Raw genomic sequence first — 19,384 nt, 5'->3', positions numbered from 1 at the left:
AAGCTGGAAACATTATAAGGATAAAGAGAAAATTCTGAAAGCAGCTAGGGATAAACAGGCTCTAACATATAAAGGGAGACCGATAAGACTGGTGACAGATCTCTCTACTGAAACATGGCAGTCCAGAAAGGAATGGCAGGAAATCTTCAATGTGGTGAACAGGAAAAATATGCAGCCAAGAATCCTTTATCCAGCATGCCTGTAATTCAGAATAGAAGGAGAGATAAAGGTTTTCCCAAACAAACAAAAACTGAAGGAATTCATCACCACTAAACCAGCCCTACAAGACATCCTAAGGGGGATTCTGTGAGTGAAATGTTGCAAGGACCACAAAGTACCAGAGACATCACTACAAGCATGAAACCTACACACATCACGACTCTAAACCCATATCTTTCAATAATAACACTGAATGTAAATGGGCTAAATGCTCCAACCAAAAGACATAGGGTATCAGAATGGATGAAAACCCAAGACCCCTCTATTTGCTGTCTACAAGAGACTCATTTTAGACCTGAGGACACCTTCAGATTGAAAATGAGGGGATGGAGAACTATCTATCATGCTACTGGAAGTCCAAAGAAAGCTGGAGTTGCCATACTTATATCAGACAAACTAGACTTTAAATTAAAGGCTGTAACAAGAGATGAAGAAGGGTATTATATAATAATTACAGGGTCTATCCATCAGGAAGAGCTAACAATTATAAATGCCTATGCGCCAAATACGAGAGCCCCCAAATATATAAAACAATTACTCACAAACACAAGCAACCTTATTGATAAGAATGTGGTAATTCCAGGGGACTTTAATACCCCACTTACAACAATGGATAGATTAGCCCACAGCTAATGTCATCCTCAATGGGGGAAAACAGAGCTTTCCCCCTGAGATCAGGAACATGACAGGGATGTCCACTCTCACCACTGTTGTTTAACATAGTGTTGGAAGTCCTAGCATCAGCATTCAGACATCAAAATAATATAAAAGGCATCAAAATTGTCAAAGAAGTCAAGCTTTCACTTTCTGCAGACAACATGTTATTCTACATGGAAAACCTGATAGACTCCACCAAAAGTCTGCTAGAACGGATACAAGAATTCAGCAAAGTCACAGGGTACAAAATTTATGTACCGAAATCGGTTGCATTTTTATACACCAATAATGAAGCAACAGAAAGAGAAATAAAGAAACTGATCCCATTCACAATTGCACCAGAATCATAAAATACCTAGGAATAAACCTAACTAAAGTTGTAAAAGATCTGTATGCTGAAAACTATAGAAAGTTTATGAAGGAAATTGAAGAAGATACAAAGAAATGGAAAAACATTCCATGCTCATGGATTGGGGGAAGAAATATTAAAATGTCAGTACTACCCAAAGCAATCTACACATTCAATGCAATCCCAATCAAAATTGCACCAGCATTCTTCTCGAAGCTAGAACAAGCAATCCTAAAATTTGTATGGAACCACAAAAGACCCAGAATAGCCAAAGTAATATTGAAGAAGAAAACCAAAGCAAGAAGCATCACAATCCCAGACTTTAGCCTTTACTACAAAGCCTCTACTACATACTATGAAGACAGTATGGTATTGGCACAAAAACAGCACATAGACCAATGGAATAGAATAGAGAACCCAGAACTGGACCCACAAATGTATGGCCAAATAAGTCTTTGACAAAGCAGGAAGCGTATCCAATGGAAAACAGACAGTTTCTTTAACAAATGGTACTGGGAGAACTGAACAGCAACATGCAGAAGAATGAAACTAGTTCACTTTCTTACACCATACACACAAAAAAAAGCTCAAAATGGATGATAGACCTGAATGTGAGACAGGGAACCATCAAAACCCTAGAGGAGAAAGCAGGAAGAAACCTCTTTGACCTTAGTTGCAGCAATTTCTTACTCGACACATCTCCAAAGGCAAGGGACTTAGAAGAAAAAATGAAGTATTGGGACCTCATGAAGATAAAAAGCTTCTGCACTACAAAGGAAACCATCAACAAAACTAAAAGTCAACTGACAGAATGGGAAAAGATATTTGCAAATGACATATCAGATAAAGGGCTAGTATCCAAAATCTATAAGGACTCACCAAACTCCACACTCGGAAAACAAATAATCCAGTGAAGAAATGGGCAGAAGACATGAATAGACACTTTTCCAAAGAAGACATCCAGATGGCCAACAGACACATGAAACAATGCTCAACATCACTCCTCATCAGGGAAATACAAATCAGAGTCACACTGAGATATCACCTCATGCCAGTCAGAGTGGCTAAAATGAACAAATCAGGAGACTATAGATGCTGGCGAGGATGTGGAGAAACGGGAACCCTCTTGCACTGTTGGTGGGAATGTAAAGTGGTGCAGCCACTCTGGAAAACAGTGTGGAGGTTCCTCAAAAAAATTAAAAATAGATCTGCCCTATGACCCAGCAATAGCACTGCTAGGAATTTACCCAAGTAATACAGGGGTGCTGATACATAGGGGCACATGTACCCTGATGTTTATAGCAGCACCTTCAACAATAGCCAAATTATGAAAAGTGCCTAAACGTCCATCAACTGATGAATGGATAAAGAAGATGTGATTTATATATACAATGCAATACTACTTGGCAATGAGAAAGAATGAAATATGGCCCTTTGTAGCAACGTGGATGGAACTGGAGAGTGTGATGCTAAGTGAAATAAGTCAGTCAGAGAAAGACAGATACCATATGTTTTCACTCATATGTGGATCTTGAGAAACTTAAAAGAAGACCACGGGGGAGGGGAAGGAGAAAAAAAAACTATAAACAGAGGGAGGGAGGTAAACTGTAAGAGATTCTTAAATACAGAGAACAAACCGAGGGTTGATGGGGGTGGGGGACAGGGGAAAGCAGGTGATGGGCATTGAGGAAGGCACTTGTTGGGATGAGCACTGGGTGTTGTATAGAAGCCAATTCGACAATAAATTATATTTTAAAAATAATGATAATAAATAAAAACAGTAAAAACAATGTCTTAAATTCATAATAAATATAACGACTCTACCTATCAGATAAAGTTCAAAGATTATCAGATATCATAGAAACAAAAAAAATGCAGTTTCATGTGGTTTAAAGGATATCAACCTAAACCATATGAGCATAAAATACTTGGGAGAAGATGCAAATGGTTTACTAAGAGAACACTAATCAACAGAAAATTTACACAGCTATAATCATACTCAACTAAACAGTACACAATCTCAAAATTGTTGTTTCAAAGATTAGCTGTCTCAGAGAAAAAAACTACAAGAATTACAAGAAACTGGCAAATAATCACTGTGATGAATTTAACTCTTTTCCCTAAAAATTGCTGAATCATTTTTAATTGGTATGTATACCAAGGTTTGAACAGTACGATAAGCTTGTTCCACCTATTATTTAACTCATAAAACATATTAGAAAATTTGCAACACCTTTTATTGAGTGACAAACATGTTACAGAAAAAAAGTGAACTGTATCATATATGCAGAAAGACATAATCATATAAAAACTGGAAAACACACTAAAATTTAACAATTATGCCCCATTTTTCTGATTATTGGTCATTGAAGTTTTTCTTTCTTTTCTTAGTTTTGTTTATTTAGTAATATGTGTCCTTGAAAAATTAAATATAAAAAGCAACCATAGAAAACTAAAACTATAAGAATAATAATCAAATCATAGGTTGAAGAAATAGCCTAAAATGAAAACAATAAAACCCATAAAGGAAAAAGAATGACGGACTTGAAAATATTTAATACTATATCTCTTTAGGGTTAAAACAAAAGGCAACCAAGCCAACCAAAGAAAATTGCAGAATTTATAATTTAAACAACCTGAGAAAATACTTTCAATAAATACTAATACCTTGGGGAAGTTATATATCCTCTCTGAGCTCCGAATTACATCTTTAAAATGAATAAAATAGAGGCAATAACGAGTTTGATGTGAAGATTCAATAAGGTAAGGTATGAAATAAGTTTTGCACAGGTTCAATAAATGGTTGTTACTATTAATCCACAAAGAAATACAATATCCCATAACAATTGTTCCATGTGTCTATTAGCTAAATCAGTTCAAATGAAAGGACAATGAAAATGGTTTTACTCTGTCACAGGGCAGATTTAAAAAATAGAACTACTTACTAAGTGCTAGTAAGGATACAATAAATTTTGGCATTTTCATGTATTTCTGATGAGTGAAAATTAATAATAACTTCTTTTTTCAATGTGCCAGAGGAGCCTAAAATCCACATACCACTAACCTAGTAATTCTTTTTAAGGCTAAAAACAGGCAAAGCTTACTGCACAAAAAATAGATAAACCTTATGCACAAAAATGTCCCTAGCACAGCATTTACATTGCTAATGATTAGAAAAACATAAGTATTAAAAAATAAAAGGATGAACACTACCTCAGCTGATGTAAAAAAGAATTTTTAAGCATAATTTTTATATAATTAATTAAAAGATATAAAATATAGTCATTAAAGTTATTATGTCTTTCCAAATGTAGTGTCATTTAAAAATAGCCACACTGTGGGCCTATGCATTAATACTGAATAAGTTCTGAATATATGTGTATGGTTATAGTTATCAGAGTTAGAATTAGACATATGTGGATCTTGAGAAACTTAACAGAAGACCATGGGGGAAGAGATGGGGGAAAATTACTTACAAACAGAGAGGGAGGGAGACAAACCACAAGAGACTCTTAAATACAGAGAACAAACTGAGGGCAGATGGAGGTGTGGGGAAAGGGAAAATGGGTTTTGGGCACTGAGGAGGACACTTGTTGGGATGAGCACTGGGTGTTGTATGTAAGCCAATTTGACTAATTATATTTTAAAAAGAGAGTTACATATAAAATCTTGAAGATTCTACATCAAAATGATAACAGTACATTTCTTTGGGTGGTGAGAGTGTGTGTAATTTTCATTTTCTTCCTATCATTTCTCTATGGAATACTTATATAAAAATAAGTAAATATTTTCAACAGAAGTATCAACAATATAGTATCATCTAATAGAGGAAGTCATATCTCTTCTTGAGAGGAGGTGGTTATAATGACCTCACTGAGTAGATGACACCAAGCTGGGCCTTGAAAGATAAATAAAGGGAATCTATTAAAAACTCAAGGAAAGGAGCAGTCATTCCAGGTAAATGAATCACTTAGGGAAAATGTGCCAAGACAAGATGACTGGACATCGAGAGATTAGAGACAGACAGTTCCCTAAGACTGAAGCACAGATTGTGTGAAAGTGATGTGGAAATTGTTGCTGGGAAGGAAGTCTGAATTTATTCTGTACCACACTGAGGGGCATGATTTTTGAGAAACAACTTTCAAAATATCAAAATTTAGGAGGAGTACAGTTCCCTTACTGTTCTCTTAATGCCCATGGTAATTTGAGAAAGCATATGAAAGAATGAAGATTTTATTTAGGTGTCCAGCGGGCATGTGGTGAAATGTCTCAGGGTTTGATATAGCTCAAGACAGAAAACTTACTATTTATCTAAATGAGACTTACTATTACATTGTCCATTCCCAAAGTTGAGTTGAATATTACAGAGTTAGACATGACTACTACAGAGAAACCTGCCCTTTCCCCAAATAATGAGCTGTAAGTATCTCAGTCAATCCACAGGGACTGCTTTCAGATTGATTCAGGGGGGTGGGGGGGGGGGGGAAGTCTCACAGTCTCAGGTAAGTTGCTCCAGAGGCCCATAACTCAATGAGCTATGTATGCTGTGACTCATTTCTAGTTCTCTGGTTTGCTGCTGTGAAAGCATATCTCAGGAAGGACCAAAGTTTCTGAGAAACCAGATTCTGCTACCCCATAGTCATTTCTGCTTTGGAAACAACACATAAACTACTTGGTCTCGTATCTGTTTTATTTTGACCCCATAAATGATAGGATTCAGCATCGGTGGAGCAAGCATGCTGACATTGGCCAACAGAATGTGGACATGTAGTGGGATGTGACGTCCAAAGCGCTGAGTGAGAACCGAGAAGATCCCAGGCCCATAAAAAAGGACAATGACACAGACATGGGAGCCACATGTGTTGAGAGCTTTGTGGCGAGCATCTCGGGAAGGGATACGGTAGACAGCATGGAGTATCAGAGTATAGGAAACAAAAATGAGGACAATGTCTAGGATCACTGTGGACATTAGGACAAAAAATCCATACCAGATGTTTACACGGATATCATCACAGGCATACTTGGCCAAACCAATGTGTTCACAGAATGTATGTGGTAGGATGTTATTTCTGCAAAAAGTGAGTCTCTTCAGAAGAAATATCATGGGGAAAATTGTACAATGTGCTCTCAAGAAAACAGCCACACCAATTTTCCCTATCAGAGAATGAGTGAGTATCATGGTGTACCTCAGTGGGTAACATATTGCAATGTAGCGGTCAAATGCCATAATCAGCAAGATGCCAGACTCAGAAATGAAGGAGGAATGCTGGAAGTAGAGCTGGGCAATGCAGCTATTAAGAGAGATCTCCCTATTATTGAACCAAAAAATTGCCAATGCCTTGGGTTCTGTGGTTGTGGCAAAGACAATGTCAACTCCAGCCAGCATACAGAGGAAAAGATACATAGGCTCATGGAGGCTGCTCTTGGTGAGGATAATATAGATGAGCAGACCATTTCCAAGAAGAGCAAAGACATAGGAGATGAGTAAGGGGATGGAAATCCATATGTGTAGGTCTTCTCGGCCTGGAATGCCCAGCAGATAGAAGACTATATGGTTAACACCAGTGTGATTGAAGCTAGCCATTTCAGAAGCAGGTCACTGTGGACTTTAACTTCACCTAATAAGAGAGAAATACAGATTATATGTAAATGTTTTCCTTGAGTTTTCTGGTTAACTATATCTAAATAAATGCCTGTGTTTACCACTGTTTCCTCCTAATACCTTGTTAAAATGTCAGTAAAATAACAGAAACATCAATGCAAAACGTAGAAGAAAAGATAATAACAGAGAAGGGACAACATTTTGAAAGCAGATAGATGACTAGTGACTAAGCAGAGGGGATAAAACTAATAGGTTTGAGTAGAAAACAAAAGCCAAGATAATTTTCACTGCAGAACCCAGATCGTCTCAAGAATTAAGGCATCAGGAACTTTTCTAAATAGGGATAAGCATGGGATTTTTAAAGATCATTGGTTGAAAATCTGTATAAAAAGCAGCTAGGCTCTTGGATCCTCTTTCCCAACCTGTCCATTCAGGTACCACTTTCCATATCCAGCAGAATGCTAGAAGTCTATTCTGTCATGGAGTTAAGGCTGGAGACTCAGCCTAGGCATGGCTGGGGTAGGGATAGTATGCTAAAAGCAGAGGATGAAATTAAAGGCTACATACTGAACAAAATGAAACCCCATGAACTTCTATTTATTTATGTCTGGTAGTGCTAGCTTACATTACCCAATACCCAGGTCTTACAATTCATTTTCGTTTAAGAATGAGGCACCAAAGGGGCAGTTTGCTGGCTCAGATGGAAGAGCATGCGACTCTTGATCTTGGGGCCATGAGTTCGAGGCCCACGTTGGGTGTAGAGATTACAATAAATAAATAAATAAATAAATAAATAAATAAATAAACAAACAAACAAACAAACAAACAAACAAATTTTAAAAAAAAGAAGAAGAATGAGGCACCAAAAAGTGAATTCAAGGTGCTATGTGCAGGCATGAAATTTATTTAGGGAGAGACTTCCTGCCAAATTACTCCAATCCAGTACTTTACACCAAGGTAAATGAAAAACTTGTAAGCATAAAAAGGTTATTTAACACCTTCAAAGAACTCAAAGACTGACCTCTCATTAAGTCTTCTACAGGAATCTACTGGAAGATAAGCAACAACAAAGTGAGGAAATGAACCAAAAATAGAGAAACGTGGGTTCCAACAAAGGAGTTAAACCAAAGTGCTACAATGCTGGAGAGGGCATAGGCTGTGAGGAAGTGAAAGGGTTCCTCAAATTATGGTGAAAGCCAGCCACTGTGGCCTGGAGTAGCATGAGTTTGGACTGGATCAAGGGGGTAGAGTCACCGAAAGGGAAGCCTCAAAGGGAACAAGGAAACGCTTGTTTTGAAATGTAATTTATATTATTAGTAGAAAGTAAGTCACATAAAAACTAAGCAAACAAGGAAATAAAAAATAAACAATTATTAACTACAGGAAAGAAAAAAATGTTGCACAAGAAAAGAAATGTGACCACATGTCACTGTATAATTCAGTTATTAAAATCATAATAATGTAAACATAAGTACACATCTTAAAAATCACAATATAGCTCTTTAATAAATCAAGAAAAGGGAGGTTTGTGTGTGTCTGAATTTGTATGTATGTATTTGGTATGGGGGCGTTACATGTAGGAAAACTAAATGCCCATCTTCCATATATAAAAGTCAATGGATGACATATAAAAATTATTTAAAAATATAAATCAAGAAATAACAATATAAACATGCTGTCTATATATAAGGAAGTAAAAACTAAAGAAATAGCTGTGTTTAAGTGGTTTTCTGAGGAGCCAGAATCACACATGAGATGGGACAGGGAGACTATTGTTTATTGTAAAGACATGGAGAACTTTTGGAGGTTTTTAAACAATGTATATGTATAATATTCATAAAATAACACTAAAAACAAGTTATCTTAATAAAGTACCTAGCACTTCACCTAAAATAAATATATAACATGTTCTCTTCTCTCACCCTTTCCCTCTCCCTTTCTGTCTATGTCTCCCTGTCTCTCCCTTTCTCTCTCTCCTCATTTTAATTTCTGAAACCAAAATATTCCTCTTCTCTTTGGGCACCAGATTACCTTCTCAGGGAAGATAGATTGGCTCAACTGGGCTGACTCCTGTCTCCTGAGAGGAAAGTCTAGGGAAGTTGGAATTTGAGGAGGCATAGATGGTCTAATGGAGTTGTTTCCTGCAATGCCTTCTACACTGGATGGTTGGTCACACAGATGCTGTAAGAAAATATACTTTTTCCAAGAAATGCCCCATTCCTACAGGAAATAGAAAAGTGACACTTGAAAAATTGAGAGCCCCAGAGACCTAACGACAAAAGAACAGAGCCAGAGATTGAACACAATCAGAAGTTGGGATGGAGAAGCTCCTTCAGAAGCTGTTGGAATCTTTGAGAAAAGGAATAGCCAAGAGGATTTGCTTTGGTTGGAACCATCAGAGGAAAGTAGAGGGGTTGGAGAATGGCCTTTAGAACAGCTGCCTAGAACTGCTAGTCCAATTCCAATTTATTTTAAAAGACTCTTCCCCATACCTCCTTCCAAAAGAAATTTTCCTGAGCCTGCACCTTGCTTTGGGCTGCTGACTGCTTTCCTTCCCTGTCCCTGTCACCTAGGACTTCTTAGAATCTGCCAAGGGTAGCAGTGCTTTGCTTATGTGATCCATCTCCCCTAAGTCACAAGTTTCGAAATATTGGAAAACATATTGCACTAATCAGAAATTACTTTCTTATCTATCAGTCATCTCTAACAACCTTTGAATCCCTTGATGGATTGGACATGTCCCTTCAACAATGTGTACCTAAAACATAGTGCAGAAAGAAAGTAGGAAACAGGACAGTAAGAAGGAAGGGGAGACAGTAAGAAGGAAGGTAAGACAGAAGATATAAGATAAGTAGCCAAAGCAAGACTTTCCTTTGAGAATTTAGGTTCCTGAATCCAAATGAGATTTACAAAGTCCTTTGAGAGGCATCTGGGTGGCTCAGTCGGTTAAGCGTCCAACTCTTGATTTCAGCTCAGGTCATCATCTCACAGTTGTGAGATTGAGCCCCACATCAGGCTCCACCTGGGCGTGGAGCCTGCCTATGATTCTGTCTCTCCCTCTATCCCTGGCTCTCCCCCTTCTATCCCCGGCCCTCCCCCTTCTCAATAAACTAACAAAATAAAAAATAAAGATAAAGATAAAAATAAAAATAAAGTCCTTTGAGAACCTACCTTCTATTTCTGCCCTATCAGTCCAAATGTTGGCTATTTGTCTCCTCTACAATCTCTTCACAAGACTCCAAACAAAAATCCTGACAATCCAACATTCCAAATGTGTTCCATTACCTTGGGCCTGTAAGGAGTTCTAGTATCTAGCTCCACTCTCCCCTACTCCTAGAATCTCACCTCACTTATAACAAAATCAGCCATCAGCTTCAGATAGTCTTTCAAAGCAGACATGAAATCAGTGACCAGAGGAAATTTAGCAAGTTGCAGATTAGACTACAGAGAGGTTATGTTTGTGAGGCTCAGGAGGTCACTTTTATTCCAACCCAGTGCCCTTGGGTTCTGACTCCACCAACTCACCCACAGTCCCATATGGGCCAACTCATTATGCTCACTTTCTAACACCATTTTCTCTTGACACCTGGTCCTCTGGCACCTTCCCTGTTATTTGATATCTATCTTCAAAGTTTATGTATTCATCTCTGTGCCTTTCCATACTCAGATGTTCTCACTCCTAACCTAATATTTCCTTATAAGAAATCCCTGTGCCTCTTTCAAGAAGCATTACACTCACTGTAATCAACACTCTCCATTACTCAAAACAGGCATCCATTTATATTTATCTTATTTACTTTAATAGGCATCTCTTCCTAGAAAATATTTCTTCATAATTAAAATAAAATTCAAAGTTCAATTTATCCAGTGCTGTGATAAAATTCAGATTTTGGAATCTTTAACTAAAGGAATACATATGATATACAGGGGTCTTTGCAGGCACACGTGGATTATAATTGTTATGGGGGTGCCTGGGTGGCTCAGTCAGTTAAGCATCCAACTTCAGTTCAGGTCATGATCTCACAGTTCGTGAGTTCAAGCCCTGCATCAGGCTCTGTGCTAACAGCTCAGAGCCTGGAGCCTGCTTTGGATTCTGTGTCTCTGTCTCTCTCTGCCCCTCCCCCACTCGTGCTCTGTCACTCTCCATCTCTCAAAAATAAATAAAAATTTAAAAAACAATTTTTAAATAATTGTTATGAAAGCACCACTTCCTTTGGCTGACTAGAACCACAACAAGCCATTTAATGTTCAATGCAAAATACACTATCATAGAGATCGGTAATTTAGTCACTTTTCTTCATATTCTTTTCTTCCTTTGTTTTTATCTCACTATAAATGTTTGATTATAGAAGTAATACATAAACATAAAAGAAAATAAAGCATCAAGTAATTCAGAATGGCATACAATAGTAAATAACCAGTATGTATGTAATTTACTAATGACATTCGTCCTAATACATATCATTGTGGAGGGCATTAGAAGATTACCAACACATTTTTATTTATTCAAAAAATTAATTGTAAGACAATTAAGTTTTTCTCATACACTGGCTATCTACTTCCATGCCTTCTCTCACTGTGTGTTGAATCTAACATTCCATCTCCACTCTCAGGAGAGGAGCTTGTTGTTAAACTCAGGTAGTGAGAAGCTCAGAGATCCAAACTATCTGAGCTATGGTGAAGTTCACAGATAAACAACCCTCATCAACTCTGCATTCACTCAGTGTCTGACTCAAATATTAACACACAGTGAGTACATGTAAACATAGTTATCTCTCTCTCTCTCTCTCTCTCTCTCTGGGTTCTATTCTCCTCATCTCTGTGTTTTATTTCTGCAGTAGGAAAATCACCTCTGTTTTTTTTCCTGTATAACTCTCTCAGTGTGGTGAAACCACTGAAAATAAATCACATGAAAGAAGTGCCAGTAGAAGCTTATGAGACCTGCCTGCTGTGGACAGATAACACCAGGTCATTCTGTGGCCAGAACACCACTTTGAGAACACACATCCCTGAAAAAAACTATCCTCCTGGAGGAGATGGAAGCATTAAGAACAGACATGATAATACTACTAAGGTTTGGTGACCACCTGTTCATGCAACACTCATGAAAAAAATAGGAAATGGAAATGAATCTGAAGCAAAATAAGAGTCTGAAGAGGACGAGCTTACAAACGCTGGTACTCATTGGATGCTTCTGGAGTAGCAAAGAGAATTTTTCTACTGTGAGCAAAAGAGTAGAGGCTAAAAGGCCCAGTGATTGGGGTCTGGTGTACAGGTGAATTTGCATATACTAGAACAGTTGATTACCTAGCCCAGGGTCACTGTAAGATAATTTCTCAAATGTCCCATGAATCCTTTGTAGCCTTGATCCAGGTGCTTCCACGATCCTGGACAATTCACCTCTATCTCCCTACTTTGTGTTAGTGGTATATATGAGTGCTTTTCTTATAATCTTGCCAACAGAGTATGTTGTCAAGCTTTTGAACATTTGTCACTCTGACAGTTTGTCAAAGGTGGTTGACATTCTGCAAAAATCTCAGCAAATAGGGAGGGGCCAAGATGGCAGAATAGCATGGAAGCTTTTATTGTGTCTCAAATCCATGAAATACAGCCAGATCAACACTAAACCATCCTGCACACCTAGAAACCTGATTTGAGGATTAACACAACAATCTGCACAACCTAAACCAAAGAACTCAGAAGGTACAGGGTGCGGAGAGAAGTCACAGAGGGCAGGGAGCTGTTTTTGCTTGCAGAAAGAGGACAGAGACAGGGGGAGAGTATGGGAAAAGCACCCACTCCCAGCCAAAAGCAGCTGGAGAGAAAGTGGAAATAGCTGCAGGGACTGAAGAAAAAAGGGAGAAAGGAGAGGGTTTAAATTCCACTTAGACTCTATAAACGGGGGGGGGGGGGGGCACAGAGTCTGAAACTCTGCAGCTCAATACCTGGCAGTGCTCTGGTGAAAAGGCCGAATCCCCAGGAGCAGAGTGGGGTGTGGGAGGTCCTCAGGCCACATGGAGAGAAGTGGTTCCACTGCTGGAAGGACATTTGGTAGAGGTTGTGAGGCCACCAAGGTCCCAGCAGACCCCAGAAAACAACCACATTCACTGGTGCTGGAACAAGGACATTAAGGGGGAAGCCTGGTGCCAGATGTGTGTTGTGACTTACCATAATCCCTGAAACACTGTGCTACACGATCGTGTGAACTTTTTCTGGGGTGGGCTGGCACCCAGCCACAGTCTCTGGGCATCAGCAGCAGCATAGTCCTGTGAACGTTCCTAGGTGTGGCTGGCACCCAGCCACTGTTCAGTGAGACCTTCCCCCAAGGGATCTGAATGGGTCAATGCCACAGTCCCTCAGAAGTGAGGGATCAGGAAACACAGCCGCATCTGAGATAAAACTCAGGAGGGATGTGCTGACTGGCAACTTGACAGCTTGGTCATGGACAGTATAAAAGCAGGGTGTGGATGGAAGCTGGAGTCAAAGGACAGGTGCCCAGTTGCTGATAGGGGAGAACAGAGTTCCAGTACTAAAGACTGGGTAGCTGGGTGATGCCATTTTCACCCCTCCTGCACATGTGCATACACACCTACAAGCGCCACAACAATCCACCCCAGTAAGCTAAGCTGCGCCATCTAGTGGAGAATGGAGCCATTACACTTAGCCCCACCAACTGGGCCAACCTCGCTCTTCACCAACACCACAAGTCTTTCCACCTGCTTAGTTTACAGACTATAAAGTGCTTCATAATTTGACTTATAGGAGGAAACGATGTAACTTCAATCATATTTCAGTCTGTTTGCTGGTCCATCTATTCAATTTTTCTCTTTTTGTTATTCTTCAATACAGAAAGAAAAAAATTATTTTTGTTTCAATTTTTATTAAAAACATTTTTCTTTAATTTTTTTCTACTATATTTTTTACTTTTTTGCACATTTTTCAAATTCAATTTTCTTTCCATCATTTCATTTTATTATATTTAATTGTATTCATATGTTCAAATGTTTTGAACAACAATAAAATGTATTAATATGTTCAAAATTTTTCCTTTTTTATGGTTCTTTTTTATTTTCTTTTCCTGTTATTCTCTAATCTATCAAGATCCTTTCAACAACCAGACCAAAACACACCTAGGATCTAGCATCATTTATTTGATTTTTTTGTGTTGTTTTTAATTTTATAATTTCAATTTTTTTTACATTAAGTCCTTTTCTTTCTTCAAAATGACAAAATGAAGGAATTCACCCCAAAATAAAGAGCAGTAAGAAAAGACAGCCAGGGATTTAACCAACACAGATACAAGCAAGATGTCTGAACCAGAATTTAGAATCAAAACAGTAAGAATACTAGCTGGGGTTGAAAAGGGATTAGAATGCCTTTCTGCAGAGATAAAAGAAGTAAAAGCAAGTCAGGATGAAATAAAAAATGTATAACTGAGCTGCAATCTCCAATGAATGCCACAGCAGCAAGGATGGGTGAAGCAGAGCAGAAAGTCAGCAATACTGAGGAGAAACTTATGGAAAATAATGAAGCAGAAAAAAAGAGGTGGACTAAGGCAAAAGAGCATGATTTAAGAATTAAAGAAATCAGTGACTCATTAAAAAGGAACAACATCAGAATCATAGGGATCCCAAAAGGTGAAGAGAGAGAAAAATGGGTAGAAGGGTTATGTGAGCAACTCATAGTGTAAAACTGTCCTAACCTGGGGAAAGACACAGACATCAAAATCCACGAAGCACACAGGACTCCCATTAGATTCAACAAAAACCGACCATCATCAAGGCATAACATAGTCAAATTCACAAAATACTCTGGTAAGGAATGAAGCATGAAAGCATTAAGCGAAAAAAGTCCTTAACCTACAAGGGAAGACAGATAAGGTTTTCAGCAGAACTATCCACAGAAACTTGGCAGGCAAGAAAAAGTGGCAGAATATATTCAATGTGGTAAATAGGAAAAATATGTACCCAAGAATTCTTTATCCAGCAAGGATGTCATTCAAAATATAAGGAGAGATTAAAAGTTCCCCAGAAAAGCAGAAATTAAAGGAGTTTGTGACCACTAAACCTGCCCTGCAAGAAATTTTAAGGGGGACTCTCTCAGGGGAGAAAAGATGACTAAATGAATAAATAAATAAATAAATAAATAAATAAATAAATAAATAAATAAGTAAGTAAGTAAGTAAACACCAAAAGCAACACAGACTAGAAAGAACCAGAAAACACCACCAGAAACTCCAACTCTACAAGCAACATAATGGCAATAATTCATATCTTTAGATATGATATCGTTATTTTTTTGTTTTTTAATATGAAATTTATTGTCAAATTGGTTTCCATACAACACCCAGTGCTCATCCCAACAGGTGTCCTCTTCAATGCCCATCACCCACTTTCCCCTCCCTCCCATCCCCCATCAACCCTCAGTTTATTCTCAGTTTTTAAGAGTCTCTTATGGTTTGGCTCCCTCCCTCTCTTTTTTTTCCCTCCCCTCCCCCATGGCCTTCTGTTAAGTTTCTCAGGATCCACATATGAGTGAAAACATATGGTATCTGTCTTTCTCTGCCTGACTTATTTCCCTTAGCATGACACTCTCCAGTTCCATCCACATTGCTACAAAAGGCCATGTTTCATTCTTTCTCATTGCCAAGTAGTATTCCATTGTGTATATAAACCACAATTTCTTTGTCCATTCATCAGCTGATGGACATTTAGGCTCTTTCCATAATTTGTCTATTGTTGAAAGTGCTGCTATAAACATTGGGGTACATGTGCCCCTATGCATTAGCACCCCTGTATTACTTGGGTAAATTTCTAGCAGTGCTATTGCTGGGTCATAGGGCAGATCTATTTTTAATTTTTTGAGGAACCTCCACACTGTTTTCCAGAGTGGCTGCACCACTTTGCATTCCCACCAACAGTGCAAGAGGGTTCCCGTTTCTCCACATCCTCGCCAGCATCTATAGTCTCCTGATTTGTTCATTTTAGCCACTCTGACTGGCATGAGGTGGTATCTCAGTGTGACTCTGATTTGTATTTCCCTGATGAGGAGTGATGTTGAGCATTGTTTCATGTGTCTGTTGGCAATCTGGATGTCTTCTTTGGAAAAGTGTCTATTCATGTCTTCTGCCCATTTCTTCACTGGATTATTTGTTTTTTGGGTGTGGAGTTTGGTGAGTTCTTTATAGATATTGGATACTAGCCCTTTATCTGATATGTCATTTGCAAATGTCTTTTCCCATTCTGTCAGTTGACTTTTAGTTTTGTTGATGGTTTCCTTTGTAGTGCAGAAGCTTTTTATCTTCATGAGGTCCCAATACTTCATTTTTTCTTCTAAGTCCCTTGCCTTTGGAGATGTGTCGAGTAAGAAATTGCTGCAACTAAGGTCAAAGAGGTTTCTTCCTGCTTTCTCCTCTAGGGTTTTGATGGTTCCCTGTCTCACATTCAGGTCTATCATCCATTTTGAGCTTTTTTTTGTGTGTATGGTGTAAGAAAGTGAACTAGTTTCATTCTTCTGCATGTTGCTGTTCAGTTCTCCCAGTACCATTTGTTAAAGAAACTGTCTGTTTTCCATTGGATACGCTTCCTGCTTTGTCAAAGACTTATTTGGCCATACATTTGTGGGTCCAGTTCTGGGTTCTCTATTCTATTCCATTGGTCTATGTGCTGTTTTTGTGCCAATACCATACTGTCTTCATAGTATGTAGTAGAGGCTTTGTAGTAAAGACTAAAGTCTGGGATTGTGATGCTTCCTGCTTTGGTTTTCTTCTTCAATATTACTTTGGCTATTCTGGGTCTTTTGTGGTTCCATACAAATTTTAGGATTGCTTGTTCTAGCTTCGAGAAGAATGCTGGTGCAATTTTGATTGGGATTGCATTGAATGTGTAGATTGCTTTGGGTAGTACTGACATTTTAATATTTCTTCCCCCAATCCGTGAGCATGGAATGTTTTTCCATTTCTTTGTATCTTCTTCAATTTCCTTCATAAACTTTCTATAGTTTTCAGCATACAGATCTTTTACAACTTTAGTTAGGTTTATTCCTAGGTATTTTATGATTCTGGTGCAATTGTGAATGGGATCAGTTTCTTTATTTCTCTTTCTGTTGCTTCATTATTGGTGTATAAAAATGCAACCGATTTCGGTACATAAATTTTGTACCCTGTGACTTTGCTGAATTCTTGTATCCGTTCTAGCAGACTTTTGGTGGAGTCTATCAGGTTTTCCATGTAGAATAACATGTTGTCTGCAGAAAGTGAAAGCTTGACTTCTTTGACAATTTTGATGCCTTTTATATTATTTTGATGTCTGAATGCTGATGCTAGGACTTCCAACACTATGTTAAACAACAGTGGTGAGAGTGGACATCCCTGTCATGTTCCTGATCTCAGGGGGAAAGCTCTGTTTTTCCCCACTGAGGATGACATTAGCTGTGGGCTAATCTATCCATTGTTGTAAGTGGGGTATTAAAGTCCCCTGGAATTACCACATTCTTATCAATAAGGTTGCTTGTGTTTGTGAGTAATTGTTTTATATATTTGGGGGCTCTCGTATTTGGCGCATAGGCATTTATAATTGTTAGCTCTTCCTGATGGATAGACCCTGTAATTATTATATAATGCCCTTCTTCATTTCTTGTTACAGCCTTTAATTTAAAGTCTAGTTTGTCTGATATAAGTATGGCAACTCCAGCTTTCTTTGGACTTCCAGTAGCATGATAGATAGTTCTCCATCCCCTCATTTTCAATCTGAAGGTGTCCTCAGGTCTAAAATGAGTCTCTTGTAGACAGCAAATAGAGGGGTCTTGGGTTTTCATCCATTCTGATACCCTATGTCTTTTGGTTGGAGCATTTAGCCCATTTACATTCAGTGTTATTATTGAAAGATATGGGTTTAGAGTCATTGTGATGTCTGTAGGTTTCATGCTTGTAGTGATGTCTCTGGTACTTTGTGGTCCTTGCAACATTTCACTCACAGAATCCCCCTTAGGATGTCTTGTAGGGCTGGTTTAGTGGTGATGAATTCCTTCAGTTTTTGTTTGTTTGGGAAAACCTTTATCTCTCCTTCTATTCTGAATTACAGGCATGCTGGATAAAGGATTCTTGGCTGCATATTTTTCCTGTTCACCACATTGAAGATTTCCTGCCATTCCTTTCTGGACTGCCATGTTTCAGTAGAGAGATCTGTCACCAGTCTTATCGGTCTCCCTTTATATGTTAGAGCCTGTTTATCCCTAGCTGCTTTCAAAATTTTCTGTTTATCCTTGTATTTTGCCAGCTTCACGATGATATGTCATGCAGAAGATCGATTCAAGTTATGTCTGAAGGGAGTTCTCTGTGCCTCTTGGATTTCAATGCCTGTTTTCTTCCCCAGATCGGGGAAGTTCTCAGCTATGATTTGTTCAGGTACACCTTCAGCCCCTTTCTCTCTCTTCTTCTTCTGGAATTCCTATGATACGGATATTGTTCCATTTGATTGCATCATGTAGTTCTCTAATTCTCCCCTTGTGATCCTGGATTCTTTTCTCTCTCTTTTTCTCAGTTCCTCTTTTTCCATAATTTTATCTTCTAATTCACCTATTCTCCCATCTGCCTCTTCAATCCATGCTATGGCCACCTCCATTTTATTTTGCACCTCATTTATAGCATTTTTAGTTCCTCATGACTATTTCTTGGTCCCTTTAACTCTGTAGCCGTAGATTCTCTGCTGTCCTCTATGCTTTTTTCAAGCCCAGTGATTAATTTTATGCCTATTATTCTAAATTCTTGTTCTATTACATTGCTTAAATCGTTTTTGATCAATTTGTTAGCTGTCGCTACTTCCTGGAGTTTCTTTTGAGGAGAATTTTTCTGTTTCATCATTTTGGGTAGTCCCTGTGGTGACTCCAAACTGCAGGGCACTTCCCCTGTGCTGTCTGGAGTAACGTGTTGGTGGGCAGGGCCGCAGTCAGACCCGATGTCTGTCCCCAGCCCACCGCTGGGGCCACAGTCAGACTGGTGGGTACCTTATCTTCCCCTCTCCCAGGGGCAGGACTCACTGTGGAGTAGTGTGGCCCCTGTCTGGGCTACTTGCACACTGCCAGGCTTGTGGTGCTGCTTCAATGGGATCTGGCTAACGGTGTATTAGCTGGGGTGGATCTGCAAGGTGCACAGGGGCAGGAGGGGCAAGCTTAGCTTGCTTTGGTCGGTGGTCCCCTGCAGGAGGGGCCCTACAGCACCAGGAGGGAGGCAGGCCCAGCGGAGGAGTGGATCCATAGAAGCACAGTGTTGGGCGTTTGCGCAGTGCAAGCAAGTTTGGTGATGGGAACTGCTTCCCTTTGGAATTTTGGCTGGGGGATGGGAGAGGGAAATGGCGCTTGCCAGCACCTTTATTCCCCTACTGAGCTGAGCTCTGTCACCTGGGGCTCAACAAACCTCCCTCCCAGCATCCTCTCGCCCTCCCTGCTCTCTGAGAGCAGAGCTATTGACTTTTAACATTCCAGATGGTAAGTACCGCTGGCTGTCAGAACTCACAGAGTCTGGCCCCTCCACTTTTGCAAGCCAGACTTCAGGGGCTCTG

At 39.1% G+C, this 19,384-nt stretch overlaps 1 protein-coding gene across 1 annotated transcript; it reads right to left on the bottom strand.

The window, feature by feature from the left end:
- Positions 1-5,864: 5,864 nt before the first annotated feature.
- Positions 5,865-6,809, bottom strand: LOC115526150 (olfactory receptor 52B4-like). Its single transcript, XM_030333632.1, has one exon. It carries the CDS (start codon positions 6,807-6,809, stop codon positions 5,865-5,867), a length of 945 nt encoding a protein of 314 aa, XP_030189492.1.
- Between the last annotated feature and the right edge of the window lie 12,575 nt (positions 6,810-19,384).

Source organism: Lynx canadensis, chromosome D1 (assembly GCF_007474595.2).
Source record: "Lynx canadensis isolate LIC74 chromosome D1, mLynCan4.pri.v2, whole genome shotgun sequence".
In the NCBI taxonomy this organism is placed as follows: Eukaryota; Metazoa; Chordata; class Mammalia; order Carnivora; family Felidae; genus Lynx; species Lynx canadensis.
Note: the sequence above shows the minus strand (reverse complement) of the source record. Positions and strands in the feature narration are given on the sequence as shown.

What these genes read in the sequence shown, in the direction of transcription:
- LOC115526150 (XM_030333632.1), bottom strand. Translation starts at nt 6,809, where the DNA reads ATGGCTAGCTTCAATCACACTGGTGTTAACCATATAGTCTTCTATCTG.